The 18,205-nt window shown below is 35.8% G+C and overlaps 1 protein-coding gene across 2 annotated transcripts in view; it reads left to right on the top strand.

Moving 5' to 3' along the window:
- The window catches only part of LOC121328630 (receptor-type tyrosine-protein phosphatase gamma-like), a 168,046-nt gene that overhangs the window by 109,474 nt on the left and 40,367 nt on the right, over nt 1–18,205 (top strand). For both annotated transcript variants that reach the window (XM_041273489.1, XM_041273491.1), the window contains 3 exons: nt 7,738–7,833; nt 13,192–13,258; nt 17,885–18,042. In XM_041273489.1, coding sequence (XP_041129423.1) covers nt 7,738–7,833; nt 13,192–13,258; nt 17,885–18,042 — 321 coding nt within the window. The remainder of the gene's footprint in view (nt 1–7,737; nt 7,834–13,191; nt 13,259–17,884; nt 18,043–18,205) is intronic.

Raw genomic sequence — 18,205 nt, 5'->3', positions numbered from 1 at the left:
GAAAAATCTTTTAATATCATATCATTTTGAAGCTATTTTAATACCGAAGTATTAGATATCTGTAAATGTATCCTTCCGGAGAGTATAGATTACCTCCTTTAAACAAAACAAGTAATTTATACCCCTGGGCAAGATAATTGCCAAACGCAGTTAAGAATGTTGGAATTGAGATTGATGGTCCGTGTACTTACCCTGAAACACTTAGACAGACAATAAATTATCTCTGTTTGCTTCTAGTTAAAGGAACTTTGGAAGTATCTGATTAGTTTGAATTAGTATATTGGAGGTTTTCTCCTCTTTGTATCTTTTGATATTATGAAATGAGGTTTGTTGTTTTTACTTCGAGACATTTTAATTGGGGGGGGGGGGTTCAGTCTGCTTTTGAGTCCTTTCTAGGTTTTGTGAAGTATTTTTAGACTGTAACCTTGACTCCTTGAGAGCTAGGTTCAAATTCAGTTAGATGTGAATGCCTCCAAAGGGGTCAGGTCTTGTAAGTTTAAAACCGGTCCCAATAGATCAGCACTCCTCCTTTTAGTGGCTGCTGAAAAAAAACAAAAAACACACAAAGACAGTGCAATTTGAGAAAAAAAAATACTACAAGGTGGATATAATAATATATCAGTTACCCAGTGTTGAATATAAAGGCAATGATGTTTTCCCAATATTTCATACTTGGAATGTCACACAAGACCTGTATAATACAACATGCACCCAAGTTCTTCAGGAATGTGAAGACCTAACAGCTCTTACCAGTCTTTGCATTTTCAACGTAGTTGGAAAACAACCATTTACTCATGCATGTTCATATGTGGAGTGATTGGAGCATTTACAGATACTAATGGTATCAACAGCTGTGAATATTGTGAATCAGCACTTTCCACATGTGCTGACTCACACTGATGTTGAGATCCAAATTAGTTTAAATGATCCCCTGACATCTAGTGCTCTTTAAGTAATTTTTTTTAAAGTCTTATAGAGTCGGTCCCTTTGCAATGTACATACTTCAGTGAAAGAACTGACAGGAAGATAATCAAAGCATGATCTAACAAAACCAAATGCTGCCCGCTTGTTGATATTGTTAGCATGGCCTTTCCCTGAACTGCATAAAGCAGTGGGATTGAAGTCAACATTGAGATGGATCTGATAGAAATCTGCTTGCCCTTGTAAGTCTCTGCATATTTGTAAAGGCTTTTTGAAAGAGCTGGGAAAAGGCAGTGCATTTTAAGAAGTGTTCATCTTAACAGTCAATAGCGAGCTTCTGCTCTGATTTATAAAGTACATGCTATGATTTATATGGTAAACACATGGCTGATTATCTTAAGCAAATGGTTTGAGTAAGACTGACAACGGGATAGGAGCAGCGTATCTTTAACCTATCATCAATGTATCAGGGCTGCTTGATATATATTGAAGCTGGATCCCTGCTGTTAGCTCAGCATGTCACAGTGATGTATTTTATTTTGATGCACAAAAACACTATTTTACCCAGCAGCAGCCTCATTTAATATTGATAATGGATTTTGGAATAGCTGTTGATGGTGCAGAAACTTTTTTTTTTTTTTTCTTATGTTTTTAAATGACTTATTGGCATGTCAGTATACATGTGAATTTAATTTGACATTAAGCATAATCTGTTTCAGCAATGCAATACTGCATGATTAATTCCATTATCATGGTCAGTTATCCCCTCCTACAATAACACCCCCCCCGTATTTTTGCAATTTTGGGATCAGTTCTCGCAACGCTCAACCCAATTAAAAAAAAAAAAAAAAAGACTGCGTTTTCCAGAAGCTTTTTATCCAGCAGCTTTCAAGACGATTTGAATATGTGTTTGCTTTGTATTCTGTCAGCATCAGACATCTTTTTGCTGAATGCAGATGGAGAATGTGCCACAACCTATCATTCTTCAGCTGTAGCATACAAAGAGACTGTAGGTTTATTTAAGCTTTAAAAAAAAAATGTGGAATATATTAGAGACCACAAAGCTTCCTTATTGTTATGCATAAGATAGCTCAGTTAAGTATCTTTTTTTCCTTCTTTTAATCTAATGAGTGACGTCAGATGCAGTAGAATATGATGTGCAAAGCATGTACTGTAGAGAGATTTGTGACAAGGGTTAAAAGTTGGATAAAAAGACATAAAAAAGACATGTTATCCTCTTATACGCTTATTGTATTTTGAAATGTATGTTTCTGTGTGTTTCGGATGTTTCATGAAAGTTTCTTATTAAGTTGTGGTCTCAATCAAACTCCTCCACTATGACCTGCCCATTAGACAAACAGATAAATAAAAACTTTCAAAAAGTAGAGAAAAGAGCAATAAATTAAGTCATGGAAATTCTTAATTCACAAAAGAAAAATAATAGAAACTCAGAGCTACGGAGGCATTTTTTGATGAGAAACAAAAAGGTCTAATAAACTATATGCAGTTTTTGGAAGTAGTGGAAAAGCAATCACTATAATGATCATTTTAACAAAGTCTTCAATAAATACAAGGTTGTTATTGGGTTTATAATTTAAAAAAAAGTAACAATAAAAAAGTAATGGCTATATTTTGCCTCTGCAACAATGGAGTAGCTCAGCGGCATTGTATGTCATATCCTGTGCTAGTCGTGTCTCTAACCGATGTCTGTTTTGCTATGAGGTAAAGCTGTGATGTATTTCTTCCTCTGAAATGTATTTTCAGGCTCTCTGTAATATATGCATTTAGTGGTTGTCATGTAGTGTGTTAAGGATGGTTCTTTTATTCATGTGGCACACAGTAAAGTGCTTTATCTTGGTTGATTGTATGCACTTGATCTCAAAGCGGGGCACAGAGCATATTCTTGACTTACCGCTGGGATTTTCTGCGTGTTCAGCAGAGCCCGCTCTCCCTCCCTTGAATCTGTAAGGGAGCAGAGTGTCACTGTTATTGCATTGTGAATATGGCTTATGAGCAGTTACATTTACAGGTTCTTTAATTCAGCCAACAAATGTTGATTGACATTCAGTAATGGTATAAACTCCTATTAGTATTCAGACAGTCCTGGTGTTCTGTGAGGGCGCTCACACGTATTTACAGAGCTGACAAACCAGAGCATCTGGTTCACACCTGTGGTTCTGGGAATTAAACTGAAGCTATGTCATTTATTATTATTATTATTATTATTATTATTATTATTATTATTATTATTATTATTATTATTATTATTATCAAGGACAGACTGAATTTAATTGATTCCCTGACAAGCAACGTATTTCTAATAGTGTCCCAGATACTGTACATCATACAAATACTTGGATGTAACAATCACCTTTGTACACATCATACATATCACACACTAGAAACAAAGAGGAAAAACAGCAAGCAACACTGGCAGCTGCCTCAGTAAATTAATAGCATTGACAGCACGCAGGGATTTGAGTTTTCAGATTTGTTTTCTTGTTGAAATATGGTAGTGTCTTTTTGTTTCTGTGTAAATATGTTGCCCTTCAAATTTGGTTTCCCCTTAACTACTGTAACTCCTGAAGTACTTTCATGTCTTTAAAGATGTTAAAAACCTTTTCTGTCAAATTGTATAATTTATTATTCACCGATTCATTAATGCGTCTGTCACCGTACATTTATTTCTTCCAGCCAGGGCTTCTTTCAGGTGTCACCATTCTATAAAACATGTCAGATATTGTAAATATTTGCAGACTGCATTGAAAGTGACTTTGGCATTGGAAACAGAAATGCCTAGAATTAAACTGCTTTTGGCACCATCTAGACACTGGCATGTCATCTTAACAAATTGATTCACATTTCTCTAAACATAAAGAGAAAAGCATGAGAAATATCAATTTAATTACCTACAAAATCATATTGAAATAAATATAGTGTACAAGACCTGGACTGCAGGAACCTGATAGTCATCAGTTTATAACACTGTTTCATATTTTTGTTTAATGTTTTACTTCAGGATTTAATATTGATGTGAATGGTGTAGCTTGTGTGTGCTGAAAACCCAATGTAACTTAGGTAGCAAAGCTGGTTGCATCACTACTAGTTTATATTCTGCACACCTCGTCGGCTTGTTCTTCAAGCGATCTGTATTGTCAGCTGGGGGTCTGTTGATCTTCATTGTACAGCTCAGCCTTTTTGATTTCCTTTCAGCTTTCTTACAACTGTAGAGACTGTGCACTTCAGAGCTGCATTATGACAGCTGTTGACTTAAACTAGACTGAATTTGTGGACTGAAATATAGTTGAGGCGTAAGTATCAAACAAGTAATCATATGTCTACAAACTATCAATGTATGTATTGATTTATTTAATTACTTATTAATGTGTTTATGTATTTTATTTATTTATGCATTTATTTATTTAACAAATTCAGCGCAGTACATTATTTTATTACACTATTGGCATACTCTAAATGTGTATGTTATTTTCTAAGGACTGTATGGTACAGTAATTCTCCTTCATACTCTTATATAATTTATTTTACTTTATTTTATTCTCTGAATTCGCCAAAAGGGCTGGCTTTGTTTCCAGAGTTAATAATAATAATAATAATAATAATAATAATAATAATAATAATAATAATAATAATAATAATAAAAAAGAACCAAAAATGTGTTTTTAATTCTGATGTTGGATCACAACAAAGCTGTTGTATGTATGTATGTATGTGTGTATGTAAAATCTTCAGTAGAACCCTGTCCATCAAAGTCCTCTGTAATAAGTCCTACTGGATTTAGTGGTTCTTCAGTATAGGCCTGTGGCCAGTACTGCATTATTATTTCTACATAAGAAAAGTGTTGTAAATTAGATATCTTTAGGTTATATCCTTAGATGCCAATTTAATGTTTTCATTCTATTCTTTCCTTTTGATGTTTTCTGTCATGGGTCAGAATTCTGTTCTTCATATACTGTATTAAGATTTAAAAATATTCCTCAGCAGTTCCTCAAACTTGTCTTTAAACTTCCTATGAGAAAGCCTTGTGGTAGTTTGAAGTGGAAAATCAGTCTGATGTGATTTCTCTGGAATCAGGAACCCCAGACAATAGCCAAACATTAAAAAAGAATGTGTCAATATTGGAACAGCATACAGTAACTCAGAATGATGGTTCAGAATATTAAAAAAGTGAATGAAGCTGTACTATCAGTGATATCATCTCATGCTATTTTTCTATGCTTCAGTGTAACCACACAATTCCTCCTTTATTTGGTCCTGTTAACTGACCAGTTGATGCGTACCTCTCGTGGGTATAAATTTCACAAGGACAATTCATCTGATAAGCAAATGCCAAAAATAACAACTGTTTCATTTTCATATCCATGTGCACATGAAGAAGATATTGTTGAAGTCTTGAAAGCTAATGCTTGTATCATACAGTTAGTCTAATAAGCAGTCTCTGAATCTATTATCACGATTTACCTTGATAAACCCAGTATAAAAAAATGTAATAAATAAAACCTTGGACCAGTAAATGCTTTCACTGGGATGTTAGATCGACTCACTGCAAAGCCGATGAACTTTCCAGCGAGTTGTATGTTTGATTCTGATGGAAACAGACATTCATGGTTTGATGTGGGAATAGACTTGGAATCTTGTCTTATTTGTCAAATGGAAACTAAGCCATAAAATCCCAGAGATACACAATAGTGTGTCGGTGACTGAAGCACCACTTTGTAATTGTTTAGTAAAGTAACTGTTTACAGCAGCCATTTGACAAGTTTGATAGCATGTATCATAGATTTAGGTAGATGACAGCTCAACACTTGAGAACAAAACTTTAAATGGGATTGAACAGTAAAGAGAGGCTGGTTAAAGAACTGTCAGATACTCATAGGAGTATAAAACCGCCTACTTTATCTCGTAACGACTTGAGCTACTCTGGGATTTGGTAACTTTTAAGGAGTGTTCACAGATGTGGAAGAATAATTCTGACACCACACACATGACAGTAGGCAACAGAGAAAACCCAAACATATGTTTTGCAATTAATGAACAGGTGTGTAATGACATGTCTGTCAAACACTTGGGCAGGTATTTGTAATTGTTTTATCTGATTTGTCATCCATGTGCAATAAAAAGCCCAAAGCAACCATATTGTATGTATATACCAAATGCTATTCTGCATGCATTTGTTTATAGTGTTGGTAACACTTTATTGGAATAGCTCTAATTAAACACGTTGTTACATACTGTGCAAACAATAAAAGAGACGACTGCAGTGCACACCATTACAATGCACTTTATCCATATGTTAATATTCCTCACTGTGAATCAGGATACTCTCATGTTCATATCTTTGAAATGTAATGTCTGAAAGCTCCAGCACATAAAATTAGCTTGGAATTGTCTGTCATGGGTGCTCTTTCATTCTCTTCTAGCAAAGTCTATATAGTAGGGGGCGTATAGAGCAATCTCTTCCTGTAGACTTTCGGTAGCAATACTGGTACCCTATTTGTTTGTGGTGCTTTGCTGTGATATAGAGTAAGTTCTACTATAATGGACTGTATGTGGGCATATGTTGCAAATGCTGTCTAATGAGTGTAGCTGGAAGCTCCATTGTGATTTGTTTCAAGGGCAGCTGCATCATGGGATGCATTAGACACTGTAGAACAAGGTTTTTACTTGTTTAAGGCGTTTCACAATATAATGTATTGGAAACCCACTTTCTCCATGTTTTTGACTTTGTTGAAACTGAACAGTGTTTAATTGAGTGTGCATGATATTGCCTGCTTCTCCTGTTGTCTTGGAAACAAGTCGTGAGCAAATTGGAAATACATTAATATGGGATGCTGAAAATTCTGCCCAAAGTTTGAGTATTGTCTGTGTAAGACTGCTATCCTTCAGTTGTATTATTCTGTTTAGCCTTCTAGCTGAGATTGCTGTTTTTTTGCCAGCACTAGGCATTTTCAGATGTTCATTTAGTCTAGTATAAGGAAAAATGTTGATAAGAGTTTAATCTTTTTTTCTCTCCTTTGCATTTAATCCAATCTGAAATATCATTGCAGTCATCAAAAAAACAAACAAAAAAAGATGGTGCTGTTTTAGTTATGTTGCTGATTAGAGAATGAGGTTAATAGAATGTTTAAGTTTGTGTGGGCAGAGATTGACAAAGCACTGTTTTTATGCAGAACTTCCACTTATTGGGGGGGGTACACACATTTATTTTATTAACGTGCTTGGGAGTGTTTGAAAAACAGCCTCTTTTTTGTGAAAATTTTCACACCCATTTATTTTAATTTGGGAACACAAAGTTGTTGTTTGTTGGTCTGTAGCCCTAATACTCTCTAGATTTTATTTTGTTTGTCAGTGCAGAATGTTCAGTTCTTTCACTACCTGGGCTACCTCTGGTGGTAGAATATATTCTAACACATTTGTGCAAAGTCCTATTAAATAACCCAATAGCACTAAAAAGGTAAGAGAGTGACCCTGTATTAGCCTTGTGTTTTTGGTCACATTCAATTAAGAGACCCCTATAGTGCACTCTTACAGACTGTGTGTGATAGTAATTGTAAAATGGAATTACATAGGGAGTGTATAGTACATCCAGATATATCCTAGCTTGTATATAGGGCACATACCAACATACTACACAGTTCTACAGTATATAAAAGATACTATAGCAATCTTGAAGGATAGCAGGGATAGTTTTTGCCCTCCAAAGAGTGGGTTCACATTCTATCACTGTGAAAATCTTTGTCTGGTTTGCAGTGTGCTGTACATCTCCTAACACTGTTTTGTATTTCTCCACTGTTACAGATGCAGATTTACTTGTATAATTCAGACGACTTTGACAACATTGAAGCAGCAATTTTGGATAAGAGAATAATAGGAGCAATGTCTGTGTTCTTTCAGGTAAGATCCTTTGTGCATTTAGCGTGTCCTGTTAGAATTCAGGACGTGTCACAAGCGTACAGTGTGTGAATAAAGAATGTTTCACTGCCACTTTTAATAAGAATGCAAAATGAAATGCGGTTCAACAAGAGAGTAAAAAGGAATTTCTGAAAGTTATAACAATGCAAGTCTCGTTTTTCACATACTGATTTAGGCCTGTACGATGTATTTTACAACCTGAAAAATAAATATTAACATAATTGGATCCCTTCTAGACTAGACCAAAGAAACCAAATGTGGTGGTCTGTTGTACAATTGTTTTTCACTCCATTAAATTTAAAGGACAGAGGATACAATTGCAATTGCACCCGGACCCAGCACTGAGTTCATTTTTTTCTGAGCCCACTTTAACGACTAAACGTAAAAAATATATATAGGCGCTGTCTAGACTACTGGGATTCAAAAAATTGCAACAAGATAGTATTGGCGGACTGTTACTGAAAACACAAATTCGAAAATCATTCAAGCGCTCTGGCAATAGGTCATGTTAAGGTCATGCGATTGCTTTGCTGGCAGATGTGTGATACTAACTAACAGCTTGTTAAAATGCAGGATTTAAAAAAAATTGCAATATGTCGAATCCGCTACCAAAGAACAAGTCAGGCTGTGAAAGAAGCAGATAATGTTAATAGTTATGGGCTGTTTGTTTTGCTTCAATGCTTTTGGTTTATTTAACTTAATATGCATTATACAAATCCAAAGATCCAATTTTTGCATGCGAGTGACATTTAATGCACGATTTATAGTATTCACACATTGTTAACAGAGAAAAAAAATAAATAAAAAATAAAAAAATAAAACACACACACACACAGTGCATGAATACCACCTGACAAACCTTTGAGATTTAAAACTGCCTTAGAATTCCTGGATTATTAGATTTGCATAACTAATGAATCAGTCACGTGAGGCAACTCAGTTAGTATGTTTCATATCCATTTCTGTAAATATATTGTACCACACCTGAACTAATTCAGTGGTGTTATTTTTGTAGGGTAAACCCATACCTTTGTGGATAGCAGGGCTTAGCAGAAACAGTTTGGTTATAATGGAATACTGCAAACAAACTCATTTATCCAGCCTGTTCTTTGAGGTTGCATTGTGTTCATTTGTTTCCAGCAAGTGCAGCATTACTTGATTCACAGCCTCCACTTTCAGTCTGGTTACCTGTCGTGGTGTGTGCCTTTAAGCTACATTGAATGGCGGTATGTCCACTGAGGCCCATTATCAGGACAAGGCAACACGTTAGTCAAACCTTGCTTTACACGTCATATCCTTAAAGTCTGCTTGTGTTTTATGCTTGGCTACTGATCCAGGTGGCTTGTGACTAGGCCTGATTGGGTCCTTTCAGCCTCGCATTTGCCCTTTTTAATAATATGCCTTGCTGCTTTTTTTTTCGTAACTCCGCCAACACTTTTACTGCCAAATTGGCCAACTTGTGCGTATATCTGTGAACCATTTTTGGAGGCACTGCGTGGAAAATTGAAGAAAAATCCACATGTCAAGCAAATGTATTGTCTTTATTTATTTTTCTTTTTGAGCAGCCCAATGTCTGTTCTGGAAAACAAAAAAGAAACTGCTTTGTGTCACTATCTGTAGAATAAGTAAAACTGATGGCACTTAAAAGTACACACTGCTTCCTTTACATATTTTAATAATATTCACCCATTTGTTTACTCTGTTTAGCTGAAAATTGTCAAATTCTCAGTTTTACTGATAGCCCAAGTTGAATTAAAGTGTATACAGTAAGATTTATGGTACAATAGCCTCACCACCCAATTCTCTAAGTGTTTGGTAAGATGTTGTCATGGCTGGATAATGTGCTGTATGCAACACAAACACATTCTGCCAGAGGGTTTTCCTGAAGGATTTTAATGAAGATATCTTCAACACCCAGTTTGTATGTGCTTGTGGGAGATAAACCAAGTGGGAGATAAACCAAGTATGCATACTACAAGACAAGGCAATTTATAGTGAAGTTCTGCAAGAAAAGCAACTAATACACTCACAACATAAACAGTGCATTTATTTTAGTCTAGGGTAGAACTGCTCTAACTCAATCTTGTTTAATCTAATTTATTATTGTTGAAGATTGTACTTCTTTGGGGTTATTGCCCTTAATATTATTTGTGTGAAGTGTATGGCTGAAGAGGTGTAGGTTAATCTAAACCACTTTATACATGGGATGTAAAAACAGAAATCAGTTTATTATGCTGTGGAACCTTATCCAGAGAGCATTATGATCTGTTACACTGATGTGGAACTTAAAACTGTTGAGCACAGTGGGACTAGCTGTATTAGAATGGTTTTAACAGAGGTAAATCTAAATACTGCTACTTAAAGTGTTGGTTAATTTATTGAACGTATTAACCAAATATCAGATAAAAAGTAATGAGACATCAAATATGAAGCAGGTTTATGAATTCTGGGCAGGTGGTAACAATACCTACTCCTCTTTAGATCATTAAAATAGACCCCAGTATGTCGTTACCGCAAACTCTGTATCAAGATGTATCTTTTCATGTTACAGAAAGGACTTATTTCTCTCCTTGAACTACTGTAGTCGGTATTAAACTGAATATGCATAAATATAAGTGACAATTCAATCAAGAAATAAGGAAGCTTCTCTGAGAAGGAACAGATATTATCATTTGGCTAAAGATATCTAATACCGTTGAGACCAAAACCCGATTCCTCAAGCAGTTGCAACAGGTGCACTGGCTCATTCAGGATTGTGTTTGCAAATGAAGAGAGCGTACTAATTTTTTTTTGATGTTCACAGAAGACATACTTTATAAGGCAGACCTTTTATAATGAGAAAACATTCCCTTACTAGTGTTGTTCTAGCTAGATTGGGTTAAGGCAGCCACATCTGGCAAAATGCTTCTAAAATAAGCTGGTTCCCAGTTCAGAGGAGATATTGTTATTTTTGTACTGCAGAGTGACGTGTGCTGTCGTATCGCCAAGTGGTTTGAGTTTAATATCTCTCATTTTGTTCTGGTAGCTGCTTTATGTTCTGTCTATCACAATATTGCATGGCTGTCGCTGTACTGGTGTGTCTGCCTATCATGGGCTGTGATTTTAATTGATCTTCCATACAGCTGTGCCATGTTAAATATTGTATTGAACTTCTCAGTTTGACCACAATCAAAGGATGTCATCTTGGGCCTTTTTGTCAAACTTTTGTTGTTGCTGTTCAAGGTGGCACTAAAGTGGATTATTCAGTAGTTCAGGGAAAATTTATTTCTTAAAACATAACTGCTGTTTTGATTTATTTATTTATTTATTTTTTTCAAATGTGTTTAGAAGTTTCACTGAAATGTTACTAACTAAATTATACAATAAAGTGTTGTTTATTTTGTGTGGCCAAATAATAATAATAATAATAATAATAATAATAATGTTTCTTTTGTTTGGCATGATTGCTCTGTTTTTCCCCAAAATGTCTTTGTTAGAAACCCTACCTAAGTAGGTAAAGTAATACCGGTGCCATACTGAGACGTATTGTTTATGTGCGTTCACAGCCACTTCTTTGTAAATTGTGAGTTTTCCAGCTGAATCTGACAGCAGTCCTTTTTTAAAACCTTATTGGTAGACTTTGGTGTCCTCTGCATGTTACTCCAGTTGAATGCCCCTCCAAAATACCTGCCCCTATGCTTTTAAAATTCTATCTTCCACTGTCTGCCAGCGTGCCTTTAAAATCAGTCATATCAATGTCGTTTTTTTCTTTACCATATCAATCCTTTAGAAATCCTTTTGTTTATTTTTTGCATTTGCTACATCAGCAGGATATAGGGAGTGTTCGCTTTCATAAAATCTAGGGAAATAGGCTGAATAATTTGACGTCAAAACTACTGGATGTTTTTTTATATTATTATTATAATTCTTTATAGTTAAGATCTTTTTTCAATAATCAAATAATGGTGTTTTTATAGGCCATCGCCATCTTGTGCATAGCTGTGATTTGCCAGTTGCTTCTATAAATACATGTTACAGTAGCTGTGTTGGATATGTCTGTAGAACAGAATTATAAATCACATGTCAGAAATCAACCAATCACAGTAAAATATTTGCCAAAATCCCAGTACTGTACTTCCAGTGCAGAAAACACCATACCTAATTCCAATGTTCAAAAAAACAAAACAAAAACCTTTTGTAAAATAGGTCAAACTATTTGCTTCATGCAAACTTAACCAAATGCAAACTGTTTTACCTCTGCTAAATCCAAGCACCAGTTACTTCAACAGTTTTGTTCATAATGATGCGTCATTATTCTTTAATGCTACTGACGCAAGCTTCTGCGGCTGCACATTACTTTTGAATAAATAGTGACGCAGCGCCTGTAGGCCTGTACACATTATTCAGGGACCGTGGTGCAAGAGACAACCTTCGCGTGACATATTAACTTCTAGTACTGAAAGAAGGTCCAAGCACTTAGTCAGAAATATGAATAAGTGCAATAAATACCACCCAGAAAGACTGAAAACATGCCTATTCAGGTCTAAAATTCTAACTGTGTTTAAAAAGTAAGCAGCAGGTTGTTTGAAGCGAGGTGGCTGTACTAGATTGTATCTGTAGTACTGATTTAACTTGGCTACAACCGACAGAACCGATAGGCATACATTTTGTCTGCGCTGACTTTCCATCTTGTTTTCTGAAAGCTGTTTTATTTTATGTTCTATTCAGCAGCCTCTGTAGTAGCCTTTCGTTTATTGAGTAATTCTGAAGCGAAATAGCTATATACTTTGCTTTTTTTGCTTGTCTTCTATTTCTGGTATTTTACCTCCAATGCTGATAACTAGATTTTTTGTTAATGTTATTTGTCTAAGGACTTTTTTTTTTTTTTTTTGCCTAAGTGCAGTACACACAGCACGTGAAGGAATAAAAAACTACTTGCGTTGTGCAGTAGTTCATTTAAACAAGGTTTTTTTTTTTTTTTTCTCTCCATACTTGTCCGGTATGCATTGGCCCCTAAAAGAGGTGAATTTTGCGTTGAACCCTCAATTTCCAGATTTCTGCAAAAACGCGATTTAGGTAGACCCCTAAGTATGACCCTACCTCCCTTGCTTTTTACCCTTGCTGCTTATTAACCTCAATTATACTCTCGTTTCTATTAAACATGTATTTTATACTGTATGGATCTGTATTTCATGTCTTACCTTTTAAATATCCTATAATGTGGGGTTTGCATCATTTTTGATTTGCTGTTTTTGCTTTATCAGGCTTACTAACTAAGGTCCTTTTTCAACTGTGGAGTATTGGTTTGAGAGCATCTACACCTTGACAAAGATTAAACCAGGCTTGTATTGTTGCATGTAGGTTGGGCTGAAGGACAATCCAGCAGTGGACCCCATTATCCATGGGCTGAAAGGGGTGGTTCATCACGGTGAGTAAACTACTTCTCATTTTAGAGTAAAATATATAAAACTGTTTGGACAGACCCGGATCCTGCAGCCCTGTTTATCCTTGACACTGGTACAGCATGGCAGCTCCTTTACAACCTTTTACCTACACACACACACATGCTGCTGAAAGCAATGCTCAAGCTTCATCCCCACCTATTACTTTGGTGTGCAGAAGGACTGTCATGTCCATGCTACTTGTGATGATAGTTTGTCCAGAGACCACCAGAGTTTTATTTGACTGATGCTGACAGAAATGATTTTCAGTTACTACTGAAATAGGATGAAACTGAACTGGCGACCCTGCGCTGTGAAAGGCTTTATATCTCCTTGCTAATCCGTTGAGCTGACAAAGCCCTTTCCTTTTTTGTTGCTTCAGCAGGCTCGGAATGGTTTAGCTCAAAACAACAGAGATTTTTTTTTATAAGATGTTTTCATATACAGAGATTGTTGCTAGTGTACTATACCTAATGAATGAATTAATGCACCTTAAATATATTTGCAAGGCCCAACACAATGCAGACTCTTTCATGATTGATATATCTGTATATCAAGCCTGTGTTTTTCTCATGTCTGTCTACCTGCTGCTTGCGCTCACAGATTCAATAATAAAAAGCCATGGAGACAGTTGGCACAATATATTGAAAACACAAAGGTTTTATTTTTCCAAGAGGGTGGATTGGTTTGCTAAAGCTGTTAAAAACCCCAGATGAAAAACTCATCAGGAATTTTCAATTTGCATTGGCTGTGATTGTTCAAGTTATATAATATGTCCTGATTCACTCTGTTTAAAGGCAATGTTGTAAAGCTCTTTCCTTGGTGTGCTACTTAAATCTGTACTTTTTTTTTTTTTTTAGACATTCTGTTCGTGGTAGCTGTAGTAGATCGATGCACAGACAAATAGAGACACGCACTTGCTTGCTGAGCAAAAATTGTGTATTGTGTTACTCTCCTGTGCATATATTCCTTTTGTACTATCGCTTCCTGCCCGTAGGACTAGCCTTATTGAACAGTGTTAGACAGGAACATAAGCATTAATGGATTTGGATTCACAACATTACAGTAGATTGTGTAATATCTGTTTGAAAGATAACAGTAAACCTCAGTGGTATACGTTAAAACGTTAATTGTGTGAAAATATCTTCTATGTTCAGTATATGCTCTTTGTTTTTGACTAATACAACTACATCTAACAAACATTTCTTCTCCTGACTGGAAGCTTAAAAGAAGTTGACAGTCTTTGATGAAAATCCATAGCTTTTTGGATTAATTTTTCTGGTTCAGGGGCGTTTAATGTTGCAGCTGTGATACATGATAAATCCTGAAAAAACTGAGCTATGTCTTAATAAAAGAAAAGTAAATATTTTCTTTAAGAAGTTTTGTTAGAGAAATGTACTGTACCTTTTGAAAACAAAAAAGGGCTTATTGTAATATACATCTGGACAGTTGTGTGTAAAATTAATTCACCAGCGACACAAACTGTATTGCTGAGAAAGAGATGATCTCCTAGGCAACATCATAGTGCTGCCTGCAAGGATTTTGCAATGTAGATAAATATGTTTAAAGCTGTTTACTAAGCATTAAAGTACAGTGTAGCTCATTGAAATTTGTGAATACTGCCTCTGAATCGGTCAGTACATTATGTATATAAAATGGCTTGGACAAGCTGTGGTCATTGGCCAGACCCTTGTAATAATCCCATCACATCACTGGTTGGGCCTTGTGACAATATTTCCATTTCCTAACCTTGTATAAGTGCATTAAAACAATCTCTTTCTCTAAGAAAACAAAAAATAAACACGGCTGAAGGCCTCCCTGCTTCAGCCTGTAGTCCTGGAACGATAACTAAACCACTGTTCAGATTTAGGCATGTAATATGCCTTTTGTTTTTTGTGAAATTTGTAATCCAAGTATATCGTTGCGATTTACGTTGCCCCTGGCATTGTAAACAGATTTGTTTTTCATTGTTGTAAAATATGAACGTTTGAATGCACAATATGAAATAGTATGCATGTGGTTTAAAAGCTGAATTCTAGGTATGTAGCCTGAAATGTATATTGAAATAATTAGGCCAATATTTTTCAATTATCCCAGAATCATTTAGCAGTTCCTAACATTTCCAGACTCGGGGGCAACACTCTGCAAACTCTGCATCTGTGTTTATGGTGCATGGCATTTTTTATGTGAACTATCCATCATACATGCTTTAGAATTCCACATCCTTCTTCTTTGACTTCGACAACAGTTACTATGTCAGTATTCAGTACTGCAAAGATATTCATGATACTTTAAATATTGGTAACTTAAAGAAACAGCCTGCATATGGTACGTTTTTGTTCAAGAACCCCATAAAATGTTTATTTACTGGGTCTCGCACAAACTTGATTTAAGGTATCAGCTGTGAATAACAGGTACATTAAGTGCTGCCTGTATGTGTGTTCCAGTTCTGTGCTTATTTAATTTTCTTTTTCTGATAGGTGTCCATTGCTCATTTTTATGAGGGCTATAAAGAGACATTAATTCCATACCTTGCTCAGTAAATGGTTCATGTGGCAATATGATGATTCCTGTATCCTCTGTCAGAAAAGCTTGACTTTGCTGCTTATTTGTTGGCAAGCTATATCCATCACACAATAGATGCTTGTATCTTTCCTTGAACATTACTTTTATATAAATAAAAGCAATAGTGACTATTGACTGTGTGCATTCACAGGAACAAAGTGCCCCTAATTTAGAGAAGTGAGGATAATATACTGTAAAAATGTCTGCTACAGCACCAGCAATAGGGTGGAAGACCACAATGAGAAGCCATGACATCAGCCATTTAACATGACAAGCTAGTAAGGTGTTGTAAGAGATGGGTGTGTCTTCACTGTTGAATGATTACCAGTTTTTAATCCCTTGATTTGTTAAAGAACACTAAAATATGGCAAGTCTCTCTAGTACATTTAACAGTATGTAATTTATACAGATATACAGATATATCAATCATGAAAGAGTCTGCATTGTGTTGGGCCTTGCAAATATAATTTGCTAAATTGAAAAGTATGACCAGTGCTTGAAATGGAAAAAAAAAAGTGCCAGTACTCACAGTACTCTCAGGCTCCCTGTCCAGCTCGCTCTGACTCTGTCTCCATCTAGCTCTCTCTCTGTGTCTCCCTTTCCACCTTTAGCTCTGTCTGCCTGTCCAGCTGCCTCTCAGGCATCCTATCCAGCTTTCTCTTTCCCTCTCTCCATGTCCAGCTCATCTCTTCTAATCGCGACTTGACCTGGAACATTCAAAATAAATTCCCCCGCTCTGTTTTGCAGTGCACTCTGGGAGTTGCAGTCTATGCTCTGCTGTGACTTAAATCTTGCAGCTGCTGCTGGGACAAAAAAGTAACAACTAGAAAGTCACACAAATGCAGCTGACAGTTTGGAAAAGAAAATGGGCAGATAGCCAGTGATAAGAGCCGAAGTGCTACTCAAAACTTTTAAATTAAGAAGTGGCGGGACTCAAATATTTGAAATTGAGAAGTGGCAGGACTCTGTACCTGTGAGTACTGCCCCATTTCAAGGCTTGAGTATGACTGTAATATTTAAAATGTTTGGTTCAGACCACATCAAGCCAACTGGTGGTATTTGCCCACAAGTTTTTTTTTTGATTTTTCACAAACACATGGGATATTTTTAAAAATACTTTAATATTATTTGTGTATTCTTCATTACCTCAATTTGTATATCTTTCATGATGTAGCAATTCATTATTAAAAGCTAATAATGCAATTCATTATGGTGGGGACAAGGAAATTGTCAGATTCACATATTGAACCAAAAGGCTGTTTCTGTAAAGTCTTTGAATGTTATGTCCTTGTTCAATATGTGTTTACAGTGGTTTGAATTACGCGTGTGTCTTGCCAATGTTCCTGTGCTTGGAGATGGGGATGATTTAAATTTTTCAGAAAATGAATGGAAATGTTCATGTTCTGATCTAAGACCAATTATAACATAACACATCTTTTAATATGTTTGTCTTACTACTATGTGTGTGTTGCATATGTAAATGAAGAGATTCACCCTGGGGCTTATGTAGGGTTTGATGATCATAATCACAAATAGATGATTTCTGAAAAGACAATGTAAGTGTGTATCAAGCAACCAGTGCACACCATCTATATACAAGTCACCATCTATTGTAACAGGACATCAGTTAGCTATAAAAAAAAGGATAACCTTTATAAAAACACTGAATAATTGTTTTAACTTAAGATTTAAAAAGGGAGATTTGATGTGATCATGTTTTTCAGGTTTCTAGCCTATCACATAAACCAAAAAAATCTTCATATGTACATCTAATACCTTGTATAACTGGCACTGTAATTCTAGACATAAAAACATTTATAAAGAGGCATGGGCATTAAAAATAAAATAAATCTTACATATGCAAAACGCTTCATAAATATATATTTAAAAAAGGCTTGGCCTTGGCCCATGTGGGAAATATGATTGTGTGTCTTTCTGATATGCCTGAAGTATGAAAACGCCATTCAGTACATGTTCCTTCCTGGTTTAAATACTAATACGTCTTGGCCTGTTCATTGACTTTGTATCTTGTGCTTCTTGTTCCACAGAGAAGGAAACATTTTTGGATCCTTTTGTGCTGAGAGACTTGCTGCCAACCTCACTTGGAAGCTATTACCGCTACACTGGTTCCCTGACAACCCCGCCTTGTAGTGAGATTGTGGAGTGGATAGTCTTCAGCAGGCCTGTCTTTGTCTCATATCAGCAGGTAAGCTGTGCCAACAAGAATCCTACCTGCACATGGTCTTCATTGTAGAATTGCTCTATTATTGGCAGTGTTTCAGACTCTTTCTGAAAGAATGTCAAAGAGTAAAAGGCTGTCAAGAGGGCAGGTTGCTGTTGGGCACATGGCTTATAGGTGCTGTTCCTAC

Source organism: Polyodon spathula, chromosome 16 (assembly GCF_017654505.1).
Source record: "Polyodon spathula isolate WHYD16114869_AA chromosome 16, ASM1765450v1, whole genome shotgun sequence".
In the NCBI taxonomy this organism is placed as follows: domain Eukaryota; kingdom Metazoa; phylum Chordata; class Actinopteri; order Acipenseriformes; family Polyodontidae; genus Polyodon; species Polyodon spathula.
This window is presented reverse-complemented; position numbering and strand designations above follow the sequence as displayed.